This window comes from Lucilia cuprina, chromosome 6, assembly GCF_022045245.1.
Source record: "Lucilia cuprina isolate Lc7/37 chromosome 6, ASM2204524v1, whole genome shotgun sequence".
Lineage (NCBI taxonomy): Eukaryota > Metazoa > Arthropoda > Insecta > Diptera > Calliphoridae > Lucilia > Lucilia cuprina.
In genome coordinates, this window is record NC_060954.1 from 2968815 (window position 1) to 2995364 (window position 26550).

The following is a 26550-nucleotide window of genomic DNA, read 5'->3' on the forward strand; positions in this document are numbered from 1 at the left end:
TAGACTAGACTATAGACTAGACTATAGACTAGACTATAGACAAGACTATAGACTAGACTATAGACTAGACTATAGACTAGACTATAGACTAGACTATAGACTAGTCTATAGACTAGAATATGGACTAGACTATAGACTAGACTATATTACAGACAAGGCTATAGAGTGACTAAAGGCTTAACTATAGACTAGGCTTTAAACTAGACTAAAGTCAATTCCCATGACTATACTTAGTCTATAGTCAATATCGTGATCAAGTCTTCTTTATACAAAATTTGTTATTTATTTAAAAAATGATTAACACTTTTAGTGCTTGTTTATAACTTTTATATAAAACCAAAGAGTGTATTATAAATTTATTTACTTAAGCTTTTATAAAAAGCTTTTTAAAAAAAATCAATAGCAAAACCTTAAACTGCAATCATTCGCAAACAATTCCACAACTTTGTTGCTAACAAGTTTTAAGAGGTTTCAGTCTGCTTCAAACGCAAGTGATCTTTTCACAGGCGGTAATTTAATTAAAGATTGATTGATAATAAGAAAACCCCTTGGGGGGTTTTTAAGCAGACGAAACCTAACAGTAATTGAATATAAATAAAAGTTTTATGTTATTTTAATGTTAATATTAATTTTTTAATAATTTTATATATTTTGTTTTTATTATTTTAAATAAAAATAAAAAAAAAAAATTGAAAATTTTTAACTCACGATTGCAAGCGGTGGGCAACTTCCGTTTTTATTACAATTACAATAAAATATAATTTATAGACAAAAAACAAAATTGAACCTGATATGAAATTATAATTTAAACAATCACGTATTTTTTTAGCAAATAATAATAAAGGTATTCACGAAATGAAATACAGAACACAAGGCAAGATCACTTTTTGTTTTTGGCTAAATTAAATCTAGCATCTTTTTAGAATGCTAGAATGACAAACTAAAATATAGAAATTATGTTAACAGTTTTGAAATTTTATAAAAAAAAAATTTGTCATGCTGATCATTTAGCATGATGATCATTATTGATCACACTATACTAAATGTGAGAATTTAAGTAACAAAACCTATGACGAGGTAAATGAATCAATGAATGAATAACAAAATATATGAATGAATAAACTAAAAATTACATGAAATAAAATTTTCACAAAGGATTTAACAAAATTTTTAAACAAAATGATAAAGCAAAATGCAACAAAGAAACGATCATGATGATCGTCATGCAACTTATAAAAAAATTTTAGGTTTTCGACAATAATGTCATTATTATTTTTTTATTTTATTTTTTTGTAAATGTAAGTGAAAAAAACGAAAGAAAATTAAATAAAGAAGAAAACGTATTGCTTATTAAACATAAATAAAAATTCGTGTTTAATATTTTTGTTTTGTAGTGGACATGTTTTTTTTTTTAAGTTTTTTGACCTGTATTATGGGCCTCTTTAACTGTTAATTTTTTGTTCTTCGTTTCGTTAATGTGGGATTTTAAATGCATGTTGTTAAATTATCATAATTTTTGTTGACAGTTTTTAACTCCTAAATTACTAAATTTTTGATGTCTGAGAAAGTAATTGGCGGCGGCCTTAATGAAAGTTAATTTAAGCCTAAATATAAAAAAAACAACAAAAATATTTTAGTGATTAACAAACCGTTTAATAATTTATTAAAATTTGCTATTTAAAGGAAAGTTTTAGAAAATTTCAATACTATCAGAAATTAATGAAGTTTCTATAAAAATCTGAAATTCAAGCAGATTTTCCAAAAAATTCAAAATTTCACTAGAAAATTTAACAGAAATTAAAAATTAATAAAAAAACATTATTATTTTCACAAAAAGTCCGTTAACTAATTCTCTTTATCTTTCAGCTCTTTCATCTTTCGATTAATGATTTAATCCATCTTAACAACAATACAACAAGTGTGTTTTTAATTTCTTCCTTGCTAAAAGAACACAACAACAACAAAAACAACATGTTTCATTCCAAAACTTTTAAAATTTCAATGGAAACATCATGGGATGTTTTTAAACGTGCTAACACATCTATAAATTTTACAACTCCAAAAAGGTATTTAGTAAAGTGAATGCTGAGTGAGCAAGTATAAAGAGTGTGACATGAAAACATTTAATATTTTACTACAACTACTACCACTATTACCAGCACAAACTCAAATGTAAGTACGAATTTCTTTTATACATTACAAAATACTTCTTTTCACACATTTACACACTTATATATAAAAAAACAAAGATAATGATGTTTTATAATGTAATAATGAAAATGATAATTATGAACGATGTAAATAGTTTTGTTGTGAGAGCAAGAGAGAGAGAGGGAAGGGAACACATCAAATATTATAGTGTACCTAGCAAAGAGTTCGAGTGTGTATTTACTTTAGTACCCGATAGTTATATGGGGGGACATTTCAGACCTAGCTTAATCGTCCTGATATTCTAAAGTTCGATTGGACTATAGTCCAGTCTATTTTAAACTATAACCAGAACTATAGTCTCTAGCTAGACTATAGTTTGGATTCTAGTTCTTTCTATAGCCTGGATAATTGTCTAATTAATCGTATGGTGTATAGTCTAGGCTATAAACAGAACTATAGTTTAGTCTATAGTCTAGGGAATAGTATGAAACTATAGTATAGTCTATGGTACATAGTATATAGTCTAGTCTATAGTCTAGTCTATAGTTTAGTCTATAGTCTAGTCTATAGTCTAGTCTATAGTCTAGTCTATAGTCTAGTCTATAGTCTAGTCTATAATCTAGTCTATAGTCTAGTCTATAGTCTAGTCTATAGTCTAGTCTATAGTCTAGTCTATAGTCTAGTCTATAGTCTAGTCTATAGTCTAGTCTATAGTCTAGTCTATAGTTAGTTCGTAGTCTGAACTATATCTAGTTTATAGTTTACTCTTGACTATTTTCTAGCTTTTAGTGATAACTAAAGTCTCGATTCATTTCTTGTCTTTGGTTTACCCTACTGCAAACCCTTAATTATCTGTTCGTTTTGCGTTGTTCTTTTCAATTCATTGTGTTTGACTAATGAAGAAACATCTTTTCATACTGTTGCTGTTTTAGCAGTGTTTTGTTAAAACGTTCAGAAAGATAACAGCGGTGGGCACATGAAGAACTTGTAGAATTTAGTAAAAGAAAAAATTTCAGATTTTTCAAGAGAATGAATGGTTTTAAGAGTGTTGTAAATTGGTTAATGTTTTTGTCATACTCTCCTAAATGTTTAGATCTGCACCTACTGTTTGTCAATGCCCATCACTGCTTTTTAAATAATCGCTTAATGAAGCCTTTATGTTTTAGGTTTTGAAATTTTGTATTGTTTTGTATTTTAAAACATATTTATGGTGCGTTTTTTGTTTTTCAAACTTTTTCTTTTACTGTTTCTGTTTTCTTTATATTCTGCTAAATTATTGCTTAATTATTTGTTTAGCCTTAAGTTAAGTTATTAGCCATTTATTAATATTCTATACAAACTATGACTAACTAACATGGGTGGGTTATGCATACATTTTGAAATGTTAAGAAAAAAGTGAATTTTTTAAATATGTAATTTAAATAATAGAAAAATTTAAATAAATAGTTTACTTACTACTCAAAACATACAAAGGTTGTTCAATAAGTTTTGGATAATTACCTGAAAAGAAAGAATATTTTAAAAATACAGTTTATTGTTAAGGGTTTTTGTTTTTACTGCCGATGACTCATAAACTCGAATGGCTGTTCCTAAATAAATCATTTAAATTATTTATAAATAAAATCAATTGTTTAGCCAAATGATTTCATTGGAAAATTCTATATCAAGTAATGTTATCTGAAGAAAAAAACTCTCATTAAAGCATGACCAAATGATTCACAATTAAATGGTCATTGTAGAAACTCTAGGCGAAAAAGCATTCCAAACGTTGATGTTTAAATGCAACTTTTTTCTTGCACAATTTCCTAGATTTTTTTTTGCAATTTAATTGAAAAAAAAAGAAGAATATCTTTTTCAATTACTTACGAGTAAAGAAAAAAAAAACTAGAAAATCATTTATATAATTTTAATAATTTACAGCTGCATTTTGTGCTAAAGCTGGGTAAATCAAAACAACAATATAAACTTCCTATAAAAATCGCAAAAGCATCATCATCATCAACATCATCTTAATGAAGATGATTATGAAGTTTCAACATTATCAATAGAGTAATGAGTTTATATACAATTTGATCTTTATATATATTAAAACATTATCATCATTATTATGTTCATCTTTATCATCAACATCATCAGTTAAGCTCGATTAACAAGTGTTTTATTTATTTTATATTTCAGTCTCAAGTTGCGATTTATTTATTTCATTTCTATATGAAATTTAATTTTTTTTTATCTCCAGAGATCGTATGTTCTTAAGAATTGTATAAATTTCTTTGTGTTTTTTCATTATTATATGAAAATATTTGAATCACTGTTATTGTTGGTTACTTGAGCTGTTTTTATGTGTTTTGCTTACATATTTTTTTAAAAGTGCGTGTTCTAAATGCATTTTATAGATCATCTTTTTTTAATACTTGAATGTAGTCAAAAAAAAAGAACAGCAGAAAATTATGAAAAATATTGTTATTTTCAATTTATTTAATTGGATTTCAAAAGAAAAATATCTCAAGAAGTTGTCTGATGTAATCATAATTGTAGCTTAAATAAGAGCAAAACAAACGAATGTTTTTAAATCACAAGAAATTTCATAATATTTTAGAAGATTTTATCGAATAATTAGCAAAATTTTTAATTTATTTTAATATTAAAATCGCTTAAAACAAAATCTGAACTAAAGTCTAATGTCTAAAGCCCAGTCCTTTATGTAACCTATATTCTGTTCTCTAGCCTAGTGTCTAGTCTAAAATATAGTTTAGTCTCTTGTTCTGACGGTAATCTATTCTATAATCTGAATTATAATCTTTTATATAGTCTAGGCTAAATATACGTTTAGTCTATAGTTTATTCTAATTTGTAGTCGAATATGAGCCTAGTCTAGTCAATAACCTAGTCTAGTCTATAGTCTAGTCTATATTCTAGTCTATATTCTAATCTATAGTCTAGTCTATAGTCTAGTCTATAGTCTAGTCTATAGTCTAGTCTATAATCTAGTCTATTGTCTAGTCTATAGTCTAGTCTATAGTCTAGTCTATAGTCTAGTCTATAGTCTAGTCTATAGTCTAGTCTATAGTCTAGTCTATAGTCTAGTCTATAGTCTAGTCTATAGCCTAGTCTATAGTCTAGTCTATAGTCTCTAGTCTATAGTCTAGTCTATAATCTAGTCTATAGTCTAGTCTATAAACTAGTCTATAGTCTAGTCTATAATCTAGTCTATACTCTAGTCTATAATCTAGTCTATAATCTAGTCTATACTCTAGTCTATAATCTAGTCTATAGTCTAGTCTATAGATTAGTCTATAGTCTAGTCTATAATCTAGTCTATAGTCTAGTCTATAATCTAGTCTGTAGTCTATTCTATAGTCTATTCTATAGTCTAGTCTATAGTCTAGTCTACTCTATAATGTAGTCTATAGTCTAGTCAAGTCTCTAGTCTAACAAATAGTCTAGTCTATAGTATAATTTATAGCCAATTTTTTTCTGGTCTGTAGTTTGGTCTATAGCATAGTTTATAGTCTGTTCTATAACCTAGTTTATAGACTAGCTGTAGCCTAGTTTATAGTCTAGGTTACAGACTAGATTGTAGCCTAATTTATTGTCTGGACTATAGTCTAGTCTATAGGTTTATAGTCTAGTCTATAGGTTTATAGCCTAGTCTATAGGTTTATAGTCTAGTTCATTGTCGATTCAATAGTCTGTCTATAGTCCAATCTTATCTTTGGTCTATAGCCTAGTCTTTAGCCTAGTCTAAACTCTAGTCTATAGTCTGGCCCATACTTAAGTTTATGGTATTTTCTACATCGTAGTTCATAGTTTGGAGTATATCATAGTTTATAGTCTCGTATTTGGTCTAGTCCATTGCCTAGTATATAGTGTTATCTATAGTTTTGTCAAGTCTTTTGTACGGAGTATATCTTGACTATAGTTTAGTCTATATTCTGGACTATATTTTTAAATTTAGTCTATATTGTAATCCATATACCCTATTCTGTGATCCGAAATATTGTTTCGTCTCTAATACATCTATGCATTCGCGATGACAAAAATCAAATGAATTACTTAGGAAACGACGTCAATCATTAAATTCGTCTTTGTAAGTTATGCATATATTCAATGCACACTTTAAGCATTCGTATATATGGATCTCTAATGATCTTCTTACATAAAGATTTCGATTGAAATTCATACAATGTCGCAATCTTAAAGCAATTAATTAAATTTAATTAATTGTATAAAATAGTAAAATGTGGATTTTTTTAATAAAAAGCCAGTTAGTATGAAACTAATAAAAAGAACTTTATATTAAACAAAAACGTCTAATACCCAGATCAGTATTACAGTTTCATTTCTAAACTTTTGCAACAATGTGAAAGTCAAAAAAAAAAAAAAAAAAAACGTCAAATGCCGCCAAAAGTATTAATGTCTTCACTCCTAAGACGTCTCTTCGTCACACGGTATCATCATGTACATTCATTCACATGTTGATCATGGCGCGTCCTCATCATCATTATTCAGTTGGCCCGTCTATATGCATCAGTGTCATCATGATCAGTGAGTGGTGCAATGTTTCAAACTGCAGCATACAGTTCGGCTAGACGACAAGCGTTTATCTTAAGAATGTAAATATGTATCTGTTTTTTTTTTTTGTAGAAAATGAACATGTCTTCTTCCTTTTTACACAATAGATACTATGTACGGGGCTTTGTATAACATTCATTATCTCTGTATTTAGTTTATTTTACTCTAGTCTATTTAATAAAGCATATTAGCTTTGTGAAAGAAAACAGATCGTTTTTTTTCAACATTTTAACTGTTAATTTCTGTTTTAAACAAAAAAAGGAAAAAAAATAAATAATGAAAAAGATCGGAAAAAATCTTATTAAAACAAGTTGTTTGTTACAGATTTTTTCTTAAAGAAGTGGTGGCAAATGATCTTTAAGTAGGAAAAGAGAGTTAGTTGGTTGTTTTTGTTTTGTTTGATTTGGCATTAGTAGCGGATTTTTGTTTAACTTGCCAATATCATGTTATGATAACACTTCTTGGCATTATGATCTTGGCAGTTGTACGAAAGAGTGAAAACTTAAAAGTAAAACTTTTAGTAATGAAAGTTTAAAACCTAAGAATGTAGTATATACTAGTATATAGTCTGGTCTATAGTGTAGTCTATAATCTAGTCTATAGTGTAGTCTATAGTCAAGTCTATAGTCTAGACTATAATCTAGTCTATAGTCTAGTCTATAGTCTAGTCTATAGCCTAGTCAATAGTCTAGTCTATAGTCTAGTCTATAGCCTAGTCTATAGTCTAGTCTATAGCCTAGTCAGTAGTCTAGTCTATAGTGTAGTCTATAGTGTAGTATATAGTGTAGTCTATAGTGTAGTCTATAGTGTAGTCTATAGTCTAGTCTATAGTGTAGTCTATAGTCTAGTCTATAGTCTAGTCTATAGTGTAGTCTATAGTCTAGTCTATAGTCTAGTCTATAGTCTAGTCTATAGTCTAGTCTATAGTCTAGTCTATAGTCTAGTCTATAGTCCAGTCTATAGTCTAGTCTATAGTCTAGTCTATAGTCTAGTCTATAGTCTAGTCTATAGTCTAGTCTATAGTCTAGTCTTTAGTCTAGTCTATAGTCTAGTCTATAGTCAAGTCTATAGTCTAGTCTATAGTCTAGTCTATAGTCTAGTCTATAGTCTAGTCTATAGTCTATAGTCTAGTCTATAGTCTAGTCTATAGTCTAGTCTATAGTTTAGTCTATAGTATAGTCTATAGTCTAGTCTATAGTCTAGTCTATCGTCTAGTCTATAGTTTAGTCTATAGTATAGTCTATAGTCTAGTCTATAGTGTAGTCTATAGTGTAGTCTATAGTGTAGTCTATAGTGTAGTCTATAGTGTAGTCTATAGTGTAGTCTATAGTGTAGTCTATAGTCCAGTCTATAGTCTAGTCTATAGTCTAGTCTATAGTCTAGTCTATAGTCTAGTCTATAGTCTAGTCTATAGTCTATAGTCTAGTCTATAGTCTAGTCTATAGTCTAGTCTATAGTCTAGTCAATAGTCTAGTCTATAGTCTAGTCTATAGTCTAGTCTATAGTCTAGTCTATAGTCTAGTCTATAGTCTAGTCTATAGTCTAGTCTATAGTCTAGTCTATAGTCTAGTCTATAGTCTAGTCTATAGTCTAGTCTATAGTCTAGTCTATAGTCTAGTCTATAGTCTAGTCTATAGTCTAGTCTATAGTCTAGTCTATAGTCTAGTCTATAGTCTAGTCTATAGTCTAGTCTATAGTCTAGTCTATAGTCTAGTCTATAGTCTAGTCTATAGTCTAGTCTATAGTCTAGACTATAGTCTAGTCTATAGTCTAGTCTATAGTCTAGTCTAAAGTCTAGTCTATAGTCTAGTCTATAGTCTAGTCTATAGTCTAGTCTATAGTCTAGTCTATAGTCTAGTCTATAGTCTAAAATTTTTTTAAGAATTTTTTTCCAAATTGTTATGATTAGAAATAAGTGAATCAATACCTTTACAGTTCTGTTTCTCACAGTAAAGTTGATTACTTACGAAAATAACGAAGAAGTGTTTGATGTATCTTTAGTATGTTAGAGAGAGGAAAAACACCTGTTGCTCGACACACTGTCATTTTGGCTAAGAATCTTTTAGCTTTAAGACAAGACAACAACAACGAAAAGTTTGTCGTTGTTTTGTTGTAAACCAGTAGCTTAAGATTTAACACCCTCTTGGGGTACATGTTGCGAGCAATGTTTTTTTTTGTTACACTTTTACCACAATGCTGCTGAAGAGAAGGCCTGGTTTGTTTTTGTAAGTTTTTTTGCTCTACCGCCACAGGATGTTGCTGATGAGTATAAAAGTTTTTTGTTGTTGGTAGTTGGGGTATGATGACTATGTCAGTTTGTATTTTTGTTTTGCTCCAATCTTTCTTGCTATAACAGAGCTCTATTGGTTTAAAAATGTGGGTTTACAAAAACATGTAATCAAGCGTAAAATGTTACGTTTTTTGTAACGCTTCAATGTTCAGCACAATGTTTAAGGCTACAAATTACTATGATTTGAATACACATTAAACTACAGCAACAACAACTTTGATTAATTTTAGCATTTTTATGCTTTTTAAATAGAACTGAACGGTATAGCATGTATCGCCATAACATCTACTATCTATGGTTTGAATACCTATGAAAGGGTTCCATTCGTTTGGTTTTTAAAAACTTACTCAGGCGTTTAGGCATTCATTCAGTTGACAACGTTATTATACATATATACATATTCTTTATAAGTTTAAGATTTATTAAGAAATATTTATATTCCTACATACATTTAAAATTAGAGTTTTAAACTATTTTTAAATATAAGAAAGGGGTTTTTTAAAATTAGTAACAAGTTTAATTTTACAATAAAAATCTTCTTCAAATACACAATATTTCAATACTTTGGTTTATTTTATTTCCCTCTTTTAAAAATAAACCAAAGTTCTTGCACTATTAGGTAAATGATAAGACCCATTGGTTGTGCCTCCATTGCAAACTAAAATCCTTTACTCCTCCTCTTCCTCATAGGGATAATCCGGCACCGTATAATTAAGTTCCATTTTACCAGATTTGGCCACCTTAGTGAAAGAAAAAACCAAATAGTTCAATATATTATTCATTCCCCTCTCTAACTCCCCCTTTAAACCTACAAATATCACTGAAGCCACAAATGAAGCGATACCACTTAAAAATACCATCATATAACGATTTTGTCTACGTGCATTGTATTCCTGCCAACTACCCTGTGGTATGGGCATATCATTAAATGTGGCATGTTCTCCACCATCCTTAAATTTTGCCTTCGAACGTGTTTGCATGTAGCCGCCTTAAGTAAAGAATTTCAAGAAGAATTTTATTTTAATTTTTTCTTTATTTTTTTTCTCTCTCTATCTGCTTTTAACAAGAATTTCATTAGACTTACTCGTCCTTCTGTTAATTTGTCTAGTGGCTTGATGTCTTAAAAGATTTAAGGCAAACATTTTTAGCTTTTTGAGCAAAAATTTAAATTTCAAACTATTTTTGTTATTTTTTGTGAAATGTAAACAAAATAAATTTTTGAAATATTATTTTTTTGGAAAAATAACTTTTTGACAAATATTTTTGTTTGAAAGACAAATGCCAGACAAGGTTTCAATAAATTTGAGTAGAGAAATGATAAACCAATAAACAATTTTGTATATGATATAGATATTGTACTAAAATTGTTAACAATCTCTTAACAGATTAGGGATTGATCAATAAAGAAGGCAATAAAGTTAATTGCATATAGAGCAAACTGTAAACTGATCTTCTGAACAAACTATAAACATATATAGTCTACAGACTAGACTGATTTATACAGACTGATCATTAGAGAAAAATACAGACTGATCTATAAAGTAGACGGATTTATAAAGCAGGCTAAATATGGATCTATAGAGCAGACTATAGACTGATCTATAGAGCAGACTATAGACTGATCTATAGAGCAGACTATAGACTGATCTATAGAGCAGACTATAGACTGTTCTATAGAGCAGACTATAGACTGATCTATGGAGCAGACTATAGACTGATCTATAAAGTAGACTATAGACTGATCTATAGAACAGTCTATAGACTGATCTATAGAGCAGACTATATACTGATCTACAGAGCAGACTATATACTGATCTATAGAGCAGACTATAAACTGATCTATAGAGCAGACTATAGACTGATCTATAGAGCAGACTATAGACTGATCTATAGAGCAGACTATAGACTGATCTATAGAGCAGACTATAGACTGATCTATAGAGCAGACTATTGACTGATCTATAGAGCAGACTATAGACTGATCTATAGAGCAGACTATAGACTGATCTATAGAGCAGACTATAGACTGATCTATAGAGCAGACTATAGATTGATCTATAGAGCAGACTATAGACAGATCTATAGAGCAGACTATAGACTGATCTATAGAGCAGACTATAGACTGATCTATAGAGCATAATACAGACTGAGAGTAGACCAGAGACTGATCTTTAGAGTAGACTATAACTTACACAATCGACCTGTCAATATAATCGACCTGATCTATAAAGCAGAATACAGACTGATCTATAGAGCAGAATACAGACTGAGAGTAGACCAGAGACTGATCTTTAGAGTAGACTATAACTTACACAATCGACCTGTCAATAATTCACACTAAATATTAGTTTTTAGTTAAGACTTTAAAGATTTATTATTAAATTTTAGTTGAATTTTCTTTTAATGAAAAATTATCTTAAAATTTTCGCTTTTTTTAAAAAAAATATTTAAAATTTTTTTATTTTTTTTAAATTTATGATTTTATCTATATATATCAAAGAATTGTTCAAACTTAAACATTAACCCATTTCAAATTAATCTTAACATAAACACCCAAAATTTTACACTTAATTAGTTTTAAAATGTTATGTTCTTTCCAACTTTTTCATTTTGTCATGTAATTGTTGTAACAATTATATCTTATCATTTGTTAAATATATAAAATAATTATCTACAACATCAACCTAATTTCTCTATATTACAAAAGAAATGTATGCCATAATAAACAAAAAAGTTGGTTAAAGGGAACGAAAGAAACAAAAAAAAAAAATGGAAAAACAAATACATTTGTTTATACAAATTCTATGTTTATAAACAAGATACAGTATCTAGTTAAAATATATAAATGTAACTGAGATATGAGTTTAAGACACTTAGTTTGCATGACAGCAGAGCATCATAAAAATTCTAAGAATTAATGAATACATATATTACATTAAAACAAGAGCAGAAGCAATGTAATGCAATGGAATTGTCAACAGCCGCTAGAACAACGCGACTAAATTAACATTATAATGTATTCATCATCATCCTCATCATCTTAGGGAAAAGAATTATTACAAGAAGAATCATCATCATAAACATTAGTATACTTAAAGTTACACAGATACATATTAATATGTGTTGCAAGTATCTGTAAGTAGGTGGTTTACTGGTAGGTTTTCATTTGTTTATTTGGGTTCTTTACCACTTAAGGTTTCATGGTAAAAAGAGTAAAGAAATGTTTGTTTTTGTTTGACCAACAGAGTTGGAGTCAGAAGAACAACAGAACCAAAACAAATATGAGACCCCATTTAAAGACAGAATGACAAGTAAAGCTTAAGTAGCTTTAAGATATTTCAAATGTCAACATAAAAACCAACAACCAAAAACCATCATCTTTGACAATACCAGCGAGTCGTAATCAATAACTGCACGTAACTTAAAAACAATAACGTTTTTTTTTTTCTCTCTTTCTGCTTTTCTTTATTTGTTAAGAAGTGTCATAATTTTGAAACCTACAGACCCAACAAACTAACAAATTCTAAGTAATAAACCAAAACAAAAAGAGATAAATATTTTTCGTTACAACTTCAATAATATCTTAACAATTCTATACAGTTTTAGTTCAGCTTTTTGAAAAGCTTTAACAACAAGAAAATATTTGTTTAAAAATAGATACCATTACCAAAATGCGGTCAATAAACTTGTTAACTTGCAACACGCGCTTTTTTTTCAAAATTGTTTAAATACATTTTTTTCTCTCAATATTTTTTTGTTGTGGTTTGTGGGTACAAAAAAAGCTTTTAAACAGATGCACTAACACTATTAGAACATTTCTAAATAAATATTAAGGTAAACAAGGTGGCCAGAAGTTTCACTTAAGCAAAGGACCAGTTCAGTCTTTCAAAATAGCTGAGAAACTAGTCAACTCAGCAGACTAAAGTCTGGCCATAGATGAATATATAGATAGGAACTGTGGATTGTTATATAATGCAGTCCACAGGTTATTCAATAGATTAGAGTATAGTCCAGTAAGTAGATTTTTCTATAGATCTTATATTCTGATCTACTACTGTACTACTTACAATTTAAAGGTCATCCTATAGATCAGTTTGTAGATCACTATAGATCAGACAGTTTTGTTAGTAGATTAGACTATAGTATAGTCTTTAGATCAGAATATAAAACTGCTAATAGATCTCCCTATAGATCAGTTTGTAGATGACTACAGATCAGACTATTGTATAGTCTTTTGATCAGACTATAGGCCAGTTTATAGATCTCTCTATAGGTCTTAATATGAAACTACTAATAGATCAACCTATTGATTACTTTGTAGATCACTACAAATCGAACTTTAGTAAATTCTTTTGATCAGACTATAGTATAGTCTTTAGATCAGGTTATAGGACAGCTTGTAGATAACTCTATAAATCAGAATAGAAAACCGCTTATAGATTTCCCTAAAGATCAGATCTTGAGATCAGACTATAGGCCGGTTTTTAGATCACACTTTAAATCAGATTATAGTGCAAACTTCAGTCTTATATATCGACCGCGTTTATAGATCATACAGCACTCAATGATCAGATTATAATCTACTTAACATACTATTACAGTCCAGCGTATAGTAAACCAGTAAAAACAGTTTTGTTTGTATATTTTTAAGATCAGATCAGATTGTTTGTATATTTTTAAGATCAGACTATTGGCCGGTCTGTAGATCACTCATAGTTTTAAGTCCACTCTTGAGTTCAGTCTTATATGTATCGACTGGATATAGAAAGACTATATTTTAGACTAGTCTAAAGATTAGACTATAGGATAGTATACAGTTTATAGATCACTTTATAGACGATAAGACTAAAGTCTAGTATATAGATTAGTATACTGTAAAAATAGCTTATAGATCACGCTATAGATCAGTATAAAGATCAGATTAACATTCAGTTTATAGATCAATCTTCAGATGAGTTCAATCTGTACATTAGATAATAGTCTAATCAAAAGATCAAACTATAGATCAATCTATCGATCAGACTTAACACCATTTCAAAGAACAGTATATAGATCAGTCTACTGAAAAAAACAGTTTATAGATCACTTTATAGACGATCAGACTATATATAGCCTAGTCTTTAGATCAGTACACTCCAAAAATAGCTTATAGATCACGCTATAGATAAGCATAAAGTTTAAAATTCAGTTTATAAATCAATCTTCAGATGAGTTCAATCTATACATCAGATAATAGTCTAATCAATCTATTGATCAGACTTGAGACCATTTCATAGAACAAACTTAACCATTCAAAATTTTGTATTTTTTCGATCCCTTCCAAATTTTTTACAGCATCTGGTAACTCATGTCCCGAAACCACTTAAAGCTTATTTAAAAATTTTAACAAACAAATAAATGAACAAAAAAAATAATAATAAAATCTTATAAAAAATAAAAAGACTTGTTACAGACTTTTTAGTGCATTTTAACCAAATCCAATAACAATGGAAAAAATATTAAATCAATGTTTATAGAAGTCACAAAGATCTTTCAGACAACACACTCGCTCATTCATTCTTTCAGTCAAACAATCGTTTCTTTTTCTTCATGCTATTTTCATCTCCAATTTTTTATTTAATTTTTATGATGGCCGTGTCATAAAGTTAGAAAAATTTACATTAAATACCTTCAAGTCAATCGAAACGTTTTTTTTTATGATTTCCAGCACGTGGGTGAGATTGTTATTAGAATGATGATTAGAATACTATTGGTCGGATGATGTTGATGATTATGGTGATGGTGCTGTGTTAAGATTATTATTGCAGCATAACTCCTCCATGCCTTAATGCTTTTAAAATTTTCTTGTTTTTATTTGTATTTCCACTTTGTGTGTTTTCTTTTTTATTTTTTGTTGTATATTTTCTAGTACGTTTTGTAAATCTAGTAATAAAATTATCACAGAATTCTGTTTAACATTATAATAAAAATTAAAAAAAAAAAAAAAAAAAAAAAAACATTTCGTTACAGCAAACATAAAGTTAAACAAACTGTATACAATTTTTTGTTTGTATGTATTTAATTTTAGTTTGAGTTAACAATTTACATATTTAAAATTAGAGCAAAACGTGACATGGTTTTTATTAGTTTATCTTTCTTTCTTTCCTCTTTCTTTGCAATAAACTCGGTTAACAATTTAGTTAATAAAAGAAAGTAAATAATAAATGTTTTAACTAATTTTTTATATTTATGAATTAATGATGGTTATAATAATTATAAATGTGATTCTTAGAGATTTTTCTTTATTTATAAAGAAATTTATAATTATTTTATTAAGATTTAAATCTCTTTTTATTAAAAAGTTAAAATTTTTTTCTAAAAATGAAATTTAAAATATATTCGACTTTAGAATTATGTATAGAGTAGACAATAGACAGATCTATAGAGTAGATAATAAACTGGTCTACACATCAGTCTAGATATTGGGCTGTAGATCAGTCTAAGGACTGTGCTAAAGATCAGTATATAGATCTGTCTAATGATCAGTTTTTAGATAAATATATACATATACAATCAATAGATTAAACTTTAAATCAATCTTTAGATCAGTCTGTAGATTAATCTATAGAGTAGATCATATACTGTTCTACAGATCAGTCTACAGACTGTGAAAAAGATCAGTATATAGATCAATCTATAGGTTATTCTATAGATCAATCTATAGATTATTCTATCGATAAATCTATAGATTATTATATCGATCAATCTATAGATTATTCTATCGATCAATTCATAGATTATTCTGTAGATCAGTCTATAGATTGTTCTGTAGATCAATCTATAGATTATTCTAGAGATCAACCTATAGATTACTCTAGAGATCAATCTGTAGATTATTTTAGAGATCAATCTGTGGATCAGTCTTTAGATGAATCTATAGATCAATCTGTTGATCAGTCTTTAGGTCAATCTATGGATCAGTCTTTAGATTAATCTATTGATCAGTCTTTAGATCAATCTATAGATCAGTTTATAGATCTATAGGATGATTCTTTAGATTCATCTAAAGATCAGTCTGTAGATCAGTCTACAGACTGTTCTAAAGATCAGTATACAAATCAATCTATAGATCAGCTTATAAATCAATCTATATATTATTCTATAGATCAATATATAGATCAAGGTTTAGACAATAAACCAATATATAAACTAGACTAGTTTTAGTCTATGGATCAGACTATAACTAATTCTCTATATTAGTTAGTGGACTAGTACGTCAGTCTTTAGATTAAACTATAAATAAGTTCATAGATCAGTTCATAAACCTGTCTATACTTAAGTATATACATAGATCGTTCTATAATTACGCATGTAGAAAAGACAATAGAGCGGACTATAGATAATACTGTAGATCAGACTATAAATATGTTTATAGGTCATAGACCTATTAAGTCTATAAAAGAAACTTTAGATCAAAATGTAGACTGTTGTTAGACTGATCTGTAGGCTAGTTAATATTTTTATATTTGGACTGATCTATTATGCGGTCTATATACTAATATTTAGAGCAGTCTATAACTCATTTCATTGGGTCTATAGATGTGACTGTATCTAATTATATAGATCAGTCTAAAAATAGTCTAAAGATCACTCTGAAGATCAGTCCACCTATGAAAGTATAGTTTAGTTTTTAAATTTGTGATCACTGATCAGTCTATAGAGCAGTGTGAAGCCAGTACATATAGATTAGCTTATTAAGCAGAGTAAAATCCGTAGGCAATTCCTTTGATCAATAGTCTAGATGGATTTATAGATCAGTCTCAATTTCTATAATTTGCAACACTTATTTTACAGATCAAACTGTAAATCCATATACAATGTATCTGTTCACTAAACTTTGAACTTTTCGGAAACCTAACTTCATATTTTAACAGTTTTTAATTTATTTAAAATTTTCTCATATTCAAGTTGGTTATTATTCAATAATAAACTTTCAAAAACATAAATTTCTTTAAAATCAAAACTTTTCCTATAAAAAATAAACAAATTATTATATCAATAAAATTATTGTTTGTTACATAAACTTTTAAATAGGCCCTAAAACAACCAAACAATTGTTTTCTGTTTGATTTGAAAAATTATGGGTTTTAAAGAAAATAGTTCAAATTTATTGCTTTACATTGGGCTAACAAAACAATAAATTTACAAAAATAGGAAAAAAACCTAAACAATTCCTTAAGATTTTTTTTTACAAAACAATAGCAAACTGTTTTAAAATTATAATGTTATATATAGATTTTTTTAAATACAGGTGTTAAAAACCTGGTTCATTTAAAAACCATATTGATTATAAATTCATGTTAATATTGGTTTAATAACAAAGCTTTACAAATAAAACTTTGTTGGATGACATGTGTTTTATAAGTATTTAATACAGTTGCTTATTAATACAGAAAGGTTAATGTTATTTTAATTCTTTACAAAAGTCTTTGAGGGTTTTTTTGTGTTCTTAAATTATAAAAAAACTTTTGTTATAAAACAAAAAAAAATCAAACTAAAACATGTCCGTCTATCCGTCCGTCCGTCCGTCTGTCTGTCTTTTGTTAAAAGTATTTATTATAATAATTTGTTTGTTTTCACAACAAATATCTAACTGTATTTAAAGACAAGTTATTAAAGGTATAATAAAATGAAATATTCTAATTTTAAATAAATTATGTCAACATTAACAATAATTTAAACAAAAACTAGTTTTGTTTTTTAAACACACTACATTATTAAGTAGGAGTTCAAGTTTCTTGTTAACTTGGCTTTTTTTTCATATTTTTTGTTGTTATCTTTTAACCTGTACCAAACACACTTGTTGTAAATACATTTTTTTTTGGTTTAAGTAGAAACTACAAGTATAATTTTCTTTAAATATTTTATGGCAAAAAAAAAAAAAACTCAACAAATCGTTGGCACCAGCAAATTAGTTTAGATTAAAAACACAAGTGTTGTACTTGTTAATTTTACCTCAAATGACAAATTTTGACATGACTATGAACTTGTCTGTGTAATGAGATTCTTAAATATAACCTTAAATTATTTTTTAAATTGTTTGTTTTTTTTAGCTGTAAAAATAAATACCGAAACTAAAACAAGTAAAATTAAACTGAACTTTAAACTTGGGGGTCTGTTTCAGTTAATAACACTTGAGAGTTTTATTAAATACAACATGTTTAGTGACTTTAGGAAAAGAAAATTTTAAGCCAATTAACGACTGAAAGAGAGATAATGAATGAATGTGTCGGAAGAATTGTTCTACATAAAATTATTATTTCATATATTTCGTCAGAAAGTAGAGAGAACTGCTAACACAAGTTTATAAAAATAAATTTTTTATAAAGTTTGCGAAAATTCTCTTTTAAGAGAGAATTTAGTAAAAAGTTTCTCTAAAAAAGGAGATACAGAATTTGACGAAAATATTCGATAAAAAAAGCTTAACGAAAATTTTCTATAGAAAGAGAATTTGAGGAAAATGTTCTAGAAATAGAAAATTTTTAAAAAATTTTCTATAAAAAGAGAATGTAACGAAATTTATTTTATAAAAAGGGAATATAACGAAAATGTTCTATAAAAAAGAATTTAAGGAAAATATTTTATACAAAGAGAATTTAAAGGAAATGTTCTATAAAAAGAGAATTTAATGAAAATTTTCTATAATAGGAGAATGTTTTATAAAAAGAAAATTTAACGAAAATATTCTATGAAAAGAAGAATTTAACAGAAATGTTCTATAAAGGGAGAATTTATAGAAAATTTTCTATAAAAAGAGAATTTAAAGAAAATGTTTTATAAAAAGTGAATATATCGAAAATGTTCTATAAAAAGAGAATTTAACGAAAATATTCTATATAAAGAGAATTTAACGAAAATCTTTTTTAAAAAGAGAATATAGCGAAAATGTTCTATAAAAAGAAAATTTAACGAAAATATTATATGAAAATGGAATTTAACGAAAATGTTTTATAAAAAAAGAATGTAATGAAAATATTCTATTAAAAAAAGAGAATTTAACGAAAATATTCTATACAAAGAGAATTTAACGAAAATGTTTTATAAAAAGAGAATATTGCGAAAATGTTCTATAAAAAATTTAAAAAAATGTTTTATAAAAAAAGAATATAACGAAAATGTTCTATAAAAAGAGAATTTAACGAAAATATTCCATGAAAAGAAGAATTTAACAGGATTGTTCTATAAAGAGAGAATTTATAGAAAATTTTATATAAAAAGAGAATTTAAAGAAAATTTTATATAAAAAGAGAATTTAACGAAAATGTTTTATAAAAAGAGAATATAACGAAAATATTCTATAAAAAGAGAATTTAACGAAAATATTCTATTAAAAGACAATTTAACGAAAATGTTCTATAAAAAGAGAATTTAACGAAAATATTCTATATAAAGAGAATTTAACGAAAATGTTTTATAAAAAGAGAATATAATGAAAATGTTCTATAAAAAGAGAATTTAACGATAATACTCTGTAAAAATAGAATTTAACGAAAATGTTTTATAAAAGCAGAATTTAACGAAAATGTTATAAAAAAAGATAATTCAACGAAAATATTCTATAAAAAGAGAATTTAATGAAAATGATCTGTGAAAAGATAATTTAACGAAAGTGATCTATAAAAGAGAATTTAACGGACAGAAACTTCACTTTAAAATGAAAATTTGTCTTAATTTTTTCTAGTGTAAATTAAAAAAAAAAAAAAAAACTTTAAAAACTAAATTTAATCAAAAATTTGAAAATTTACCTAAAAATTTTCTTAGAAAATGAAAATTTTACTAAAGGTTTTCTATAAAATTAAAAATTTTCCCAATAATTTTCTAAAGACAAAAAATTTCTCAGTAAATTTACTATAAAAAGAAAATTTGTTCGAAATTTTCTATTAAAAAAATCCAAAAATTTTTTATAAAAATAAAATTTATTTAAAAAATTTCTATTTAAAGGAAATTGCTCCTATAAATTCTCTTACAAAATTATATAAAAACAAAAATTCTCTTAAAAATATTTATAAAAAAAATTCTCTATGAAAAAAGAAATTCTTTAACAATTTTCCTAAAAAAAGAAAATTCCTCCAAAAAAACTTTTCCTTAATCGAAATTTGATTGCAAATTATCTTAATAATTTTTTGTTTACATTCGATAATGACATTTTTATTATTTCAATTAAAATTAATAATAATTACAAAATTCCTTTAAATCAATTAAAAGTTTATTTGTTTTAATAAAAATTCAAATCTAGTGTTGAGTGTTTGTTGTCTTAATTGATTTTTTGTTTTTCTTTCAGTTAAACAAACATTATTCATTTAAAGCTTTAGTTTAGTGTTAATAACATAAAACAGGTGTTTATTACAATTTGTTGTGCATTGTCCGACCGTCCACCTAAAGATTTTTTTCTTTTGCAGTTTGTATAAGTATTACTTGGTTTATTTATGATTTTTTTTGTAAATTATATAGTTTTGTTTTGTTTAATGGTTATTTGAGACCAAATGAGGGACAGACCATTTTCTTGCAGATATTTGTAGTTTTTTTTAACAAAAATAAACAAATAATTAAACCATAAAGTGTTGTTAGTTATAATTTGTATTGTATTGTTGCTGATTATTTAAAAACCTTGAACGAATTTTAATGACATTTATTAGATTTATTTTTCTGATTATTTTTGCAAAAATTATGGAAGTAATAAGTTATGACCGAAACGGTCAAGAACATTAAATATGAAGTTGTAAATTATTAAAAAAAAATAATAATAAAAATATTTCCTAAATAATAATTAGAGCAAAAATGAAGATAATCAAAACATAACTAAAATTACACTAATGACCATACCTTAGATTATACATTTTAGTCCATACTATTGTCAGACTATAATCCATACTATATTTTGACTATAATCAATACTTTAGTCTGTATATAGACTATAGTCTATATTATAGATAGACTATAGTCTATACTATAGATAGACAATAGTCTATACTATAGATAGACTATAGTCTATACTATAGACAGATTATAATCTATACTATAGACAGACTATAGTCTATACTATACACAGACTATAGTCTATTCTATAGACAGACTATTGTCTATAATATAGACAGACTATAGTCTATAATATAGACAGACTATCATCAATACTATAGACAGACTATAGATTATACTATAGACAGACTATAGTCTATACTATAGACAGACTTTAGTCCATATTATAGACAGAATATAGCCTATCGTCTATACTATAGACATACCATAGTCTATGCTATAGATAGACTATAATCTATACTATAAACAGACTTAAGTCCATACTATATGTAAACTTAAGTCTGTACTATAGACAGACTATAGTCTATACTATAGACAGACTATAGTCTATACTATAAACAGACTATACTGTAGACAGACTACAGTCTATACTATAGATAGACTATAGTCTATACTATAGACAGACTATAGTCTATACTATAAGCAGACTATAGTTTATACTATAGACAGACTATAGTCTATACTATAGACAGACTATAGTCTATACTATAGACAGACTATAGTCTATACTATAGACAGACTATAGTCTATACTATAGACAGACTATAGTCTATACTATAGACAGACTACAGTCTATACTATAGACAGACTATAGTCTATACTATAGACAGACTATAGTCTATACTATAGACAGACTATAGCCTATACTATAGTCTATACTATAGACAGACTGTAGTCTATACTATAGACAGACTATAGTCTATACTATAGACAGACTATAGTCTATACTATAGACAGACTATAGTCTATACTATAGACAGACTATAGTCTATACTATAGACAGACTATAGTCTATACTATAGACAGACTATAGTCTATACTATAGACAGACTATAGTCTATACTATAGACAGACTATAGTCTATACTATAGACAGACTATAGTCTATACTATAGACAGACTATAGTCTATACTATAGACAGACTATAGTCTATACTATAGACAGACTATAGTCTATACTATAGTCAGACTATAGTCTATACTATAGACAGACTATCGTCTATACTATAGCATACACTATAGGCAGACTATAGTGAAGGCTATAGACAGACTATAGTGTAGGCTATAGACAGACTATAGTCTATATACTATAGTCAGAATATAGTATATATTATAGTCAGACTAACGTCCATACTATAGTCAGACTATACGCCACACTCTAGTTAGTTTATAGTTAATACTATAATCAGACTCTTGTCCATATTACAGTCAGGCTTTAGTCCATACTATAGTCAGACTCTAGTCCATGCTATAGTCAATACTAAGTCAGACTATAGTCTATAATAAGGTCAGACAATAGTATTTACTACAGTCAAACAATAGTCAATACTATATTCAGAATATAGCCTAATCTGTACCTGATTATAGTCTATACTATACTCAGATTATAGTCTATTATATACCGGATTAAAGTCTATAATATAGTCTATACTATAACAGACTATTCAGTAGTCTTTTCTAAAATTAAGATAACAGTTCTAGTCAAGTCATTAATACGCGCCAATCTGCAACAGATCTCAATATATCGCTACGAAATAAACTCACCTTTTTTCTCCAAGTGCAGCAGAAAAAAATAACAAATTAGTTATTAATTTAATCCCATAATAAGCTAATATTTCAATATATTTTTCTCAATATGTTTTTTGTTGTTTTTAAAAAATAATTATATTATTAGTTTCTCATCAATATTAAGCTTTTGTTTTAATAATATATTTCGGTTTTAATTTACAGTAGCTTAATTTGTTTTTATTTCGAAAAGTTACAACAATCATTAACAAATTAAATTTTTCAAACTTTTGTTTAGAAATTTTGAAAAAAAAAAAACACAACATACACGCAGAGATCAGTTACCCAATAACAAGCAAAATGATCATCTTAATTTTTACAATTAAATTGTATGGGTTTTTGATTAATTAAACCATTTAAAAATTTCATTAATTAAATGAAATTTAAGGCGTAAATATCATTTACAAAACACTATTTAAAGATATAATTTTTAAAAACTTTTTCTAGAAAAATTTATTTTCTTTTAATAAATAATTTGTGTTATTTAATTTTTGTTTTGAGCTAATAATGCACTTTTTCAATTTTATTTTTACCAAAAACTTTTTTTGTTGTTTTATTTTATTAGCTTCTCTTTTTTTGTTTTTATTTTTGAAACTGTTTAACAAATTGTATTGCTGTTGTTGTTGTTATTATAAATAAACATCGTTGTTGTTAAGTATTTATTGTAAAAAATTAACACATTTCGTTTTATTTTTGTTTTTTTTTTTACTTTTTCTTCTTGTGTTTTTTGTTTTTATTATTATTGTAATTTTAGCTCCACAAACAAAAATACAAAATATTCAGAGCAACGCTCGTTTTACACTGAGAAATCGTTTAAATTAAATCTTAAAACAAATTGTTGCGTTCCGTTGTTGTAACGTCTTGAAAGCTCCACCGCGCGTATACGTCTGACATTTAGTTGTTGTGGTGAGTTTGTTTAAAGACCTTCGTTGTTTATCATTCTGCTGCTAGTTGGCTCCAACATGTTGTATTTTGTTTGATAAAATACGCAGAACAAGGGAAAAAACTAACCAACTGTAGGTTGGATGATGTGTTTTGGGTTGTATTGGCAGATACAGTAGGTTAGAAGTGGAAAAAAATTAGTCTGAAAATATAAATATTATATTAAAATTTGTTCTTCTCAAATAGTGTGAATTTATATAATCTATTATTTAGTCCATAGTCTAATCTATAATATAGTCTGCAGTCTAGTCTATAGGTTATTCTATAGTCTACTCTATAATTTAATCTAAGTGTAAGACTATGGTCTAGTCTATAGTTTAGTATAAAGTCTAGTCTATAGTTAATTCCATAGTCTAGTCTATAGTTTAGGCTATAGTCTAGTCTATAATCTAGTTTATTGTCTGGTCTATAGTCTAGTCTATAGTCTAATCTAGAGTCTAGTCTATAGTTTAGTATATAGTCTATAGTCCAGGCCAAAGGGCCTAGTCTATAGGTTAGTCTATAGTCTAGTCTATACTCTAGTCTAACTTCCAGTCTACAGTTTTCTTTATAGTTTAGTCTAAAGTCTAGTCTGTAGTTAACTCCATAGTCTAGTCTAGTCTATTATCTAGTCCATAGTCTAGTCTTTAGTCTAGTCTAGTCTATAGTGCAGTATTTAGTCTAGTCAATAGGTTAGTCTATAGTCTAGTCTACAATCTAGTCTAAGGTCCAGTCTACATTCTAGTCTATAGATAGTCTGTAATTTAGTCTATAGGCTAGTCTAGTCTATAGTCTAGTCTATAGTCTAGTCTATAGTCTAGTCTATAGTCTAGTCTATAGTCTAGTCTATAGTCTAGTCTATAGTCTAGTCTATAGTCTAGTCTATAGTCTAGTCTATAGTCTAGTCTATAGTCTAGTCTATAGTCTAGTCTATAGTCTAGTCTATAGTCTAGTCTATAGTCTAGTCTATAGTCTAGTCTATAGTCTAGTCCATTGTCTAGTCTATAGTCTAGTCTATATTCTAGTCTATAGTCTAGTCTATTGTCTAGTCTATTGTCTAGTCTATAGTCTAGTCTATAGTCTAGTCTATAGTCTAGTCTAGTCTAGTCTATAGTCTAGCCTATAGTCTAGTCTATAGTCTAGTCTATAGTCTAGCCTATAGTCTAGTCTATAGTCTAGTATATAGTCTAGTGATCTATAGTCCAGAAAAAATTGTTGTAAAAAAAACCTATTTCATTTTAACCTTTTTGCCTGTTGGAGTTCAAACATTGTGGGTATTACCCAACCTCCGCTCGTCTCTATCAAACATGTTTGACAACAACAGGTGAGTTAATAAATAGCGAAGTAAAAACAAAACAACTAAAACACACAAAAAGTATCCAACAGTGTCTGATGAACATAAATTCCCCCCACATCATATTTTGTTGTTGTTTGTTTTTTTTTTTTTTTTGTTTTCCAGCAACATTGTTAGTTCAAGTATGAGGTGGAATATTTTTCATAATTTTATTTTTAATGTTTTAAAAGACATCCATCTCCCACTTGTTGTCATCTATACGACTGAGTGAATGAATGAGTGAGAGTGTGTAATTTTTGTTATGAACTGTTCACTATGGTGTATTAATTGACTAAACGACTGACTAAACGCCTTCACAAATAAAACACTAAGTTGAAAAAATTTATAATTTTATAAAATTTTATTTAACAATATTAAAAATGTTGCAAATGTGCGAGTGGTGGCTGTTAGTATGATGTGTAAGAAAGAGTGAGAAAGACTGTTATAGCAATGAGTGAATTCAAGTTAAAGTGATAATATAGTGATAAAAACATTAATAACAACAACCTCCATCCTACAATCATACCAAGCAACCGTTTGGTCGTTAGGTCCGCCGTACGGTCACTTAACAACTCATACATTTTGTTATTTTTATATTCTTTAATAATATTGTTTAATATAGCGAAAAATAAAATAAATTGGTAAAACAAATTCCTCTCTACATACAAACCATAAAGGCCAAAGTTGAAGGTTGTATTTATAGCAACAAGTTGACCCAAAAAAGAGGAAAAAACATAAAAAGGACATTAAAGGATGTAACCTGTAAAAAAAGGTAAGGGATTTTTTATTTGTATTTGTTTCAATTTAAATATGTATGTTACATAAATATATATTTTTGCAAAAATTCTTATAAAACCTGACATTAGACTAAACTATAGACTCGACTATAGACTAGACTATAGACTAGACTATAGGCTAGAATATAGACTAGACTATAGGCTAGACTATAGACTAGACAATAGACTAGACTATGGACTAGACTATAGACTAGACAATAGCCTAGACTATAGACTAGACTGTAGACTAGATTATGGACTAGACTATAGACTAGATTATGGACTAGACTATAGACTAGACTATAGACTAGACTGTAGACTAGACTATAGACCAGACTATATACAAGACTACAGACCACAGACTAGACCATAGACTAGACTATAGACCAGAGAATAGATCAGACTATAGACTAGACTACAGACTAGACTATAGTATATAGTCTGGTCTATAATCTAGTCTATAGTCTAGTCTATAGTCTAGTCTATAGTCTAGTCTATAGTCTAGTCTATAGTCTAGTCTATTGTCTAGTCTATAGTCTAGTCTGTAGTCTAGTCTATTGTCTAGTCTATAGTCTAGTCTATGGTCTAGTTTATAGTATAGTCTATAGTCTAGTCTATATTCTAGTCTATAGTATAGTCCATAGTCTAGTCTATAGTCTAGTCTATAGTCTAGTTTATAGTCTAGTCTATAGTCTAGTCTATAGTCCAGTCAATAGGCTAGTCTATTGTCTAGTCTATAGCCTATAGTCTAGTCTGTAGTCTAGTCTATAGTCTAGTCTTGTCTAGTCCATTGTCTAGTATCTATAGTATTGACTAGACTACAGACTAGACAATGGACTAGACAATAGGCTAGACTATATACTA

The 26550-nt window shown here is 27.6% G+C and overlaps 2 protein-coding genes across 3 annotated transcripts in view; both read right to left on the reverse strand.

The window, feature by feature from the left end:
• The window catches only part of LOC111679774 (putative mediator of RNA polymerase II transcription subunit 24), an 84741-nt gene extending 61590 nt beyond the window's left edge, over positions 1 to 23151 (reverse strand). Inside the window, exon 1 of one of the 2 annotated variants that reach the window (XM_046955680.1) lies at positions 22636 to 23151. The gene's annotated coding sequence lies outside the window, so the exon portion shown is untranslated. The remainder of the gene's footprint in view (positions 1 to 22635) is intronic. The other variant, XM_046955681.1, reaches the window with a different exon arrangement.
• On the reverse strand, positions 9425 to 10267 carry LOC111679772. The gene is made up of 3 exons (XM_023441367.2): positions 10101 to 10267; positions 9829 to 10004; positions 9425 to 9756 (listed from the first exon to the last, which is right to left on the reverse strand). Exons 1-3 carry the CDS (start codon positions 10156 to 10158, stop codon positions 9685 to 9687), a joined length of 306 nt encoding a protein of 101 aa, XP_023297135.1. The 5' UTR covers positions 10159 to 10267; the 3' UTR covers positions 9425 to 9684.
• Positions 23152 to 26550: the final 3399 nt, after the last annotated feature.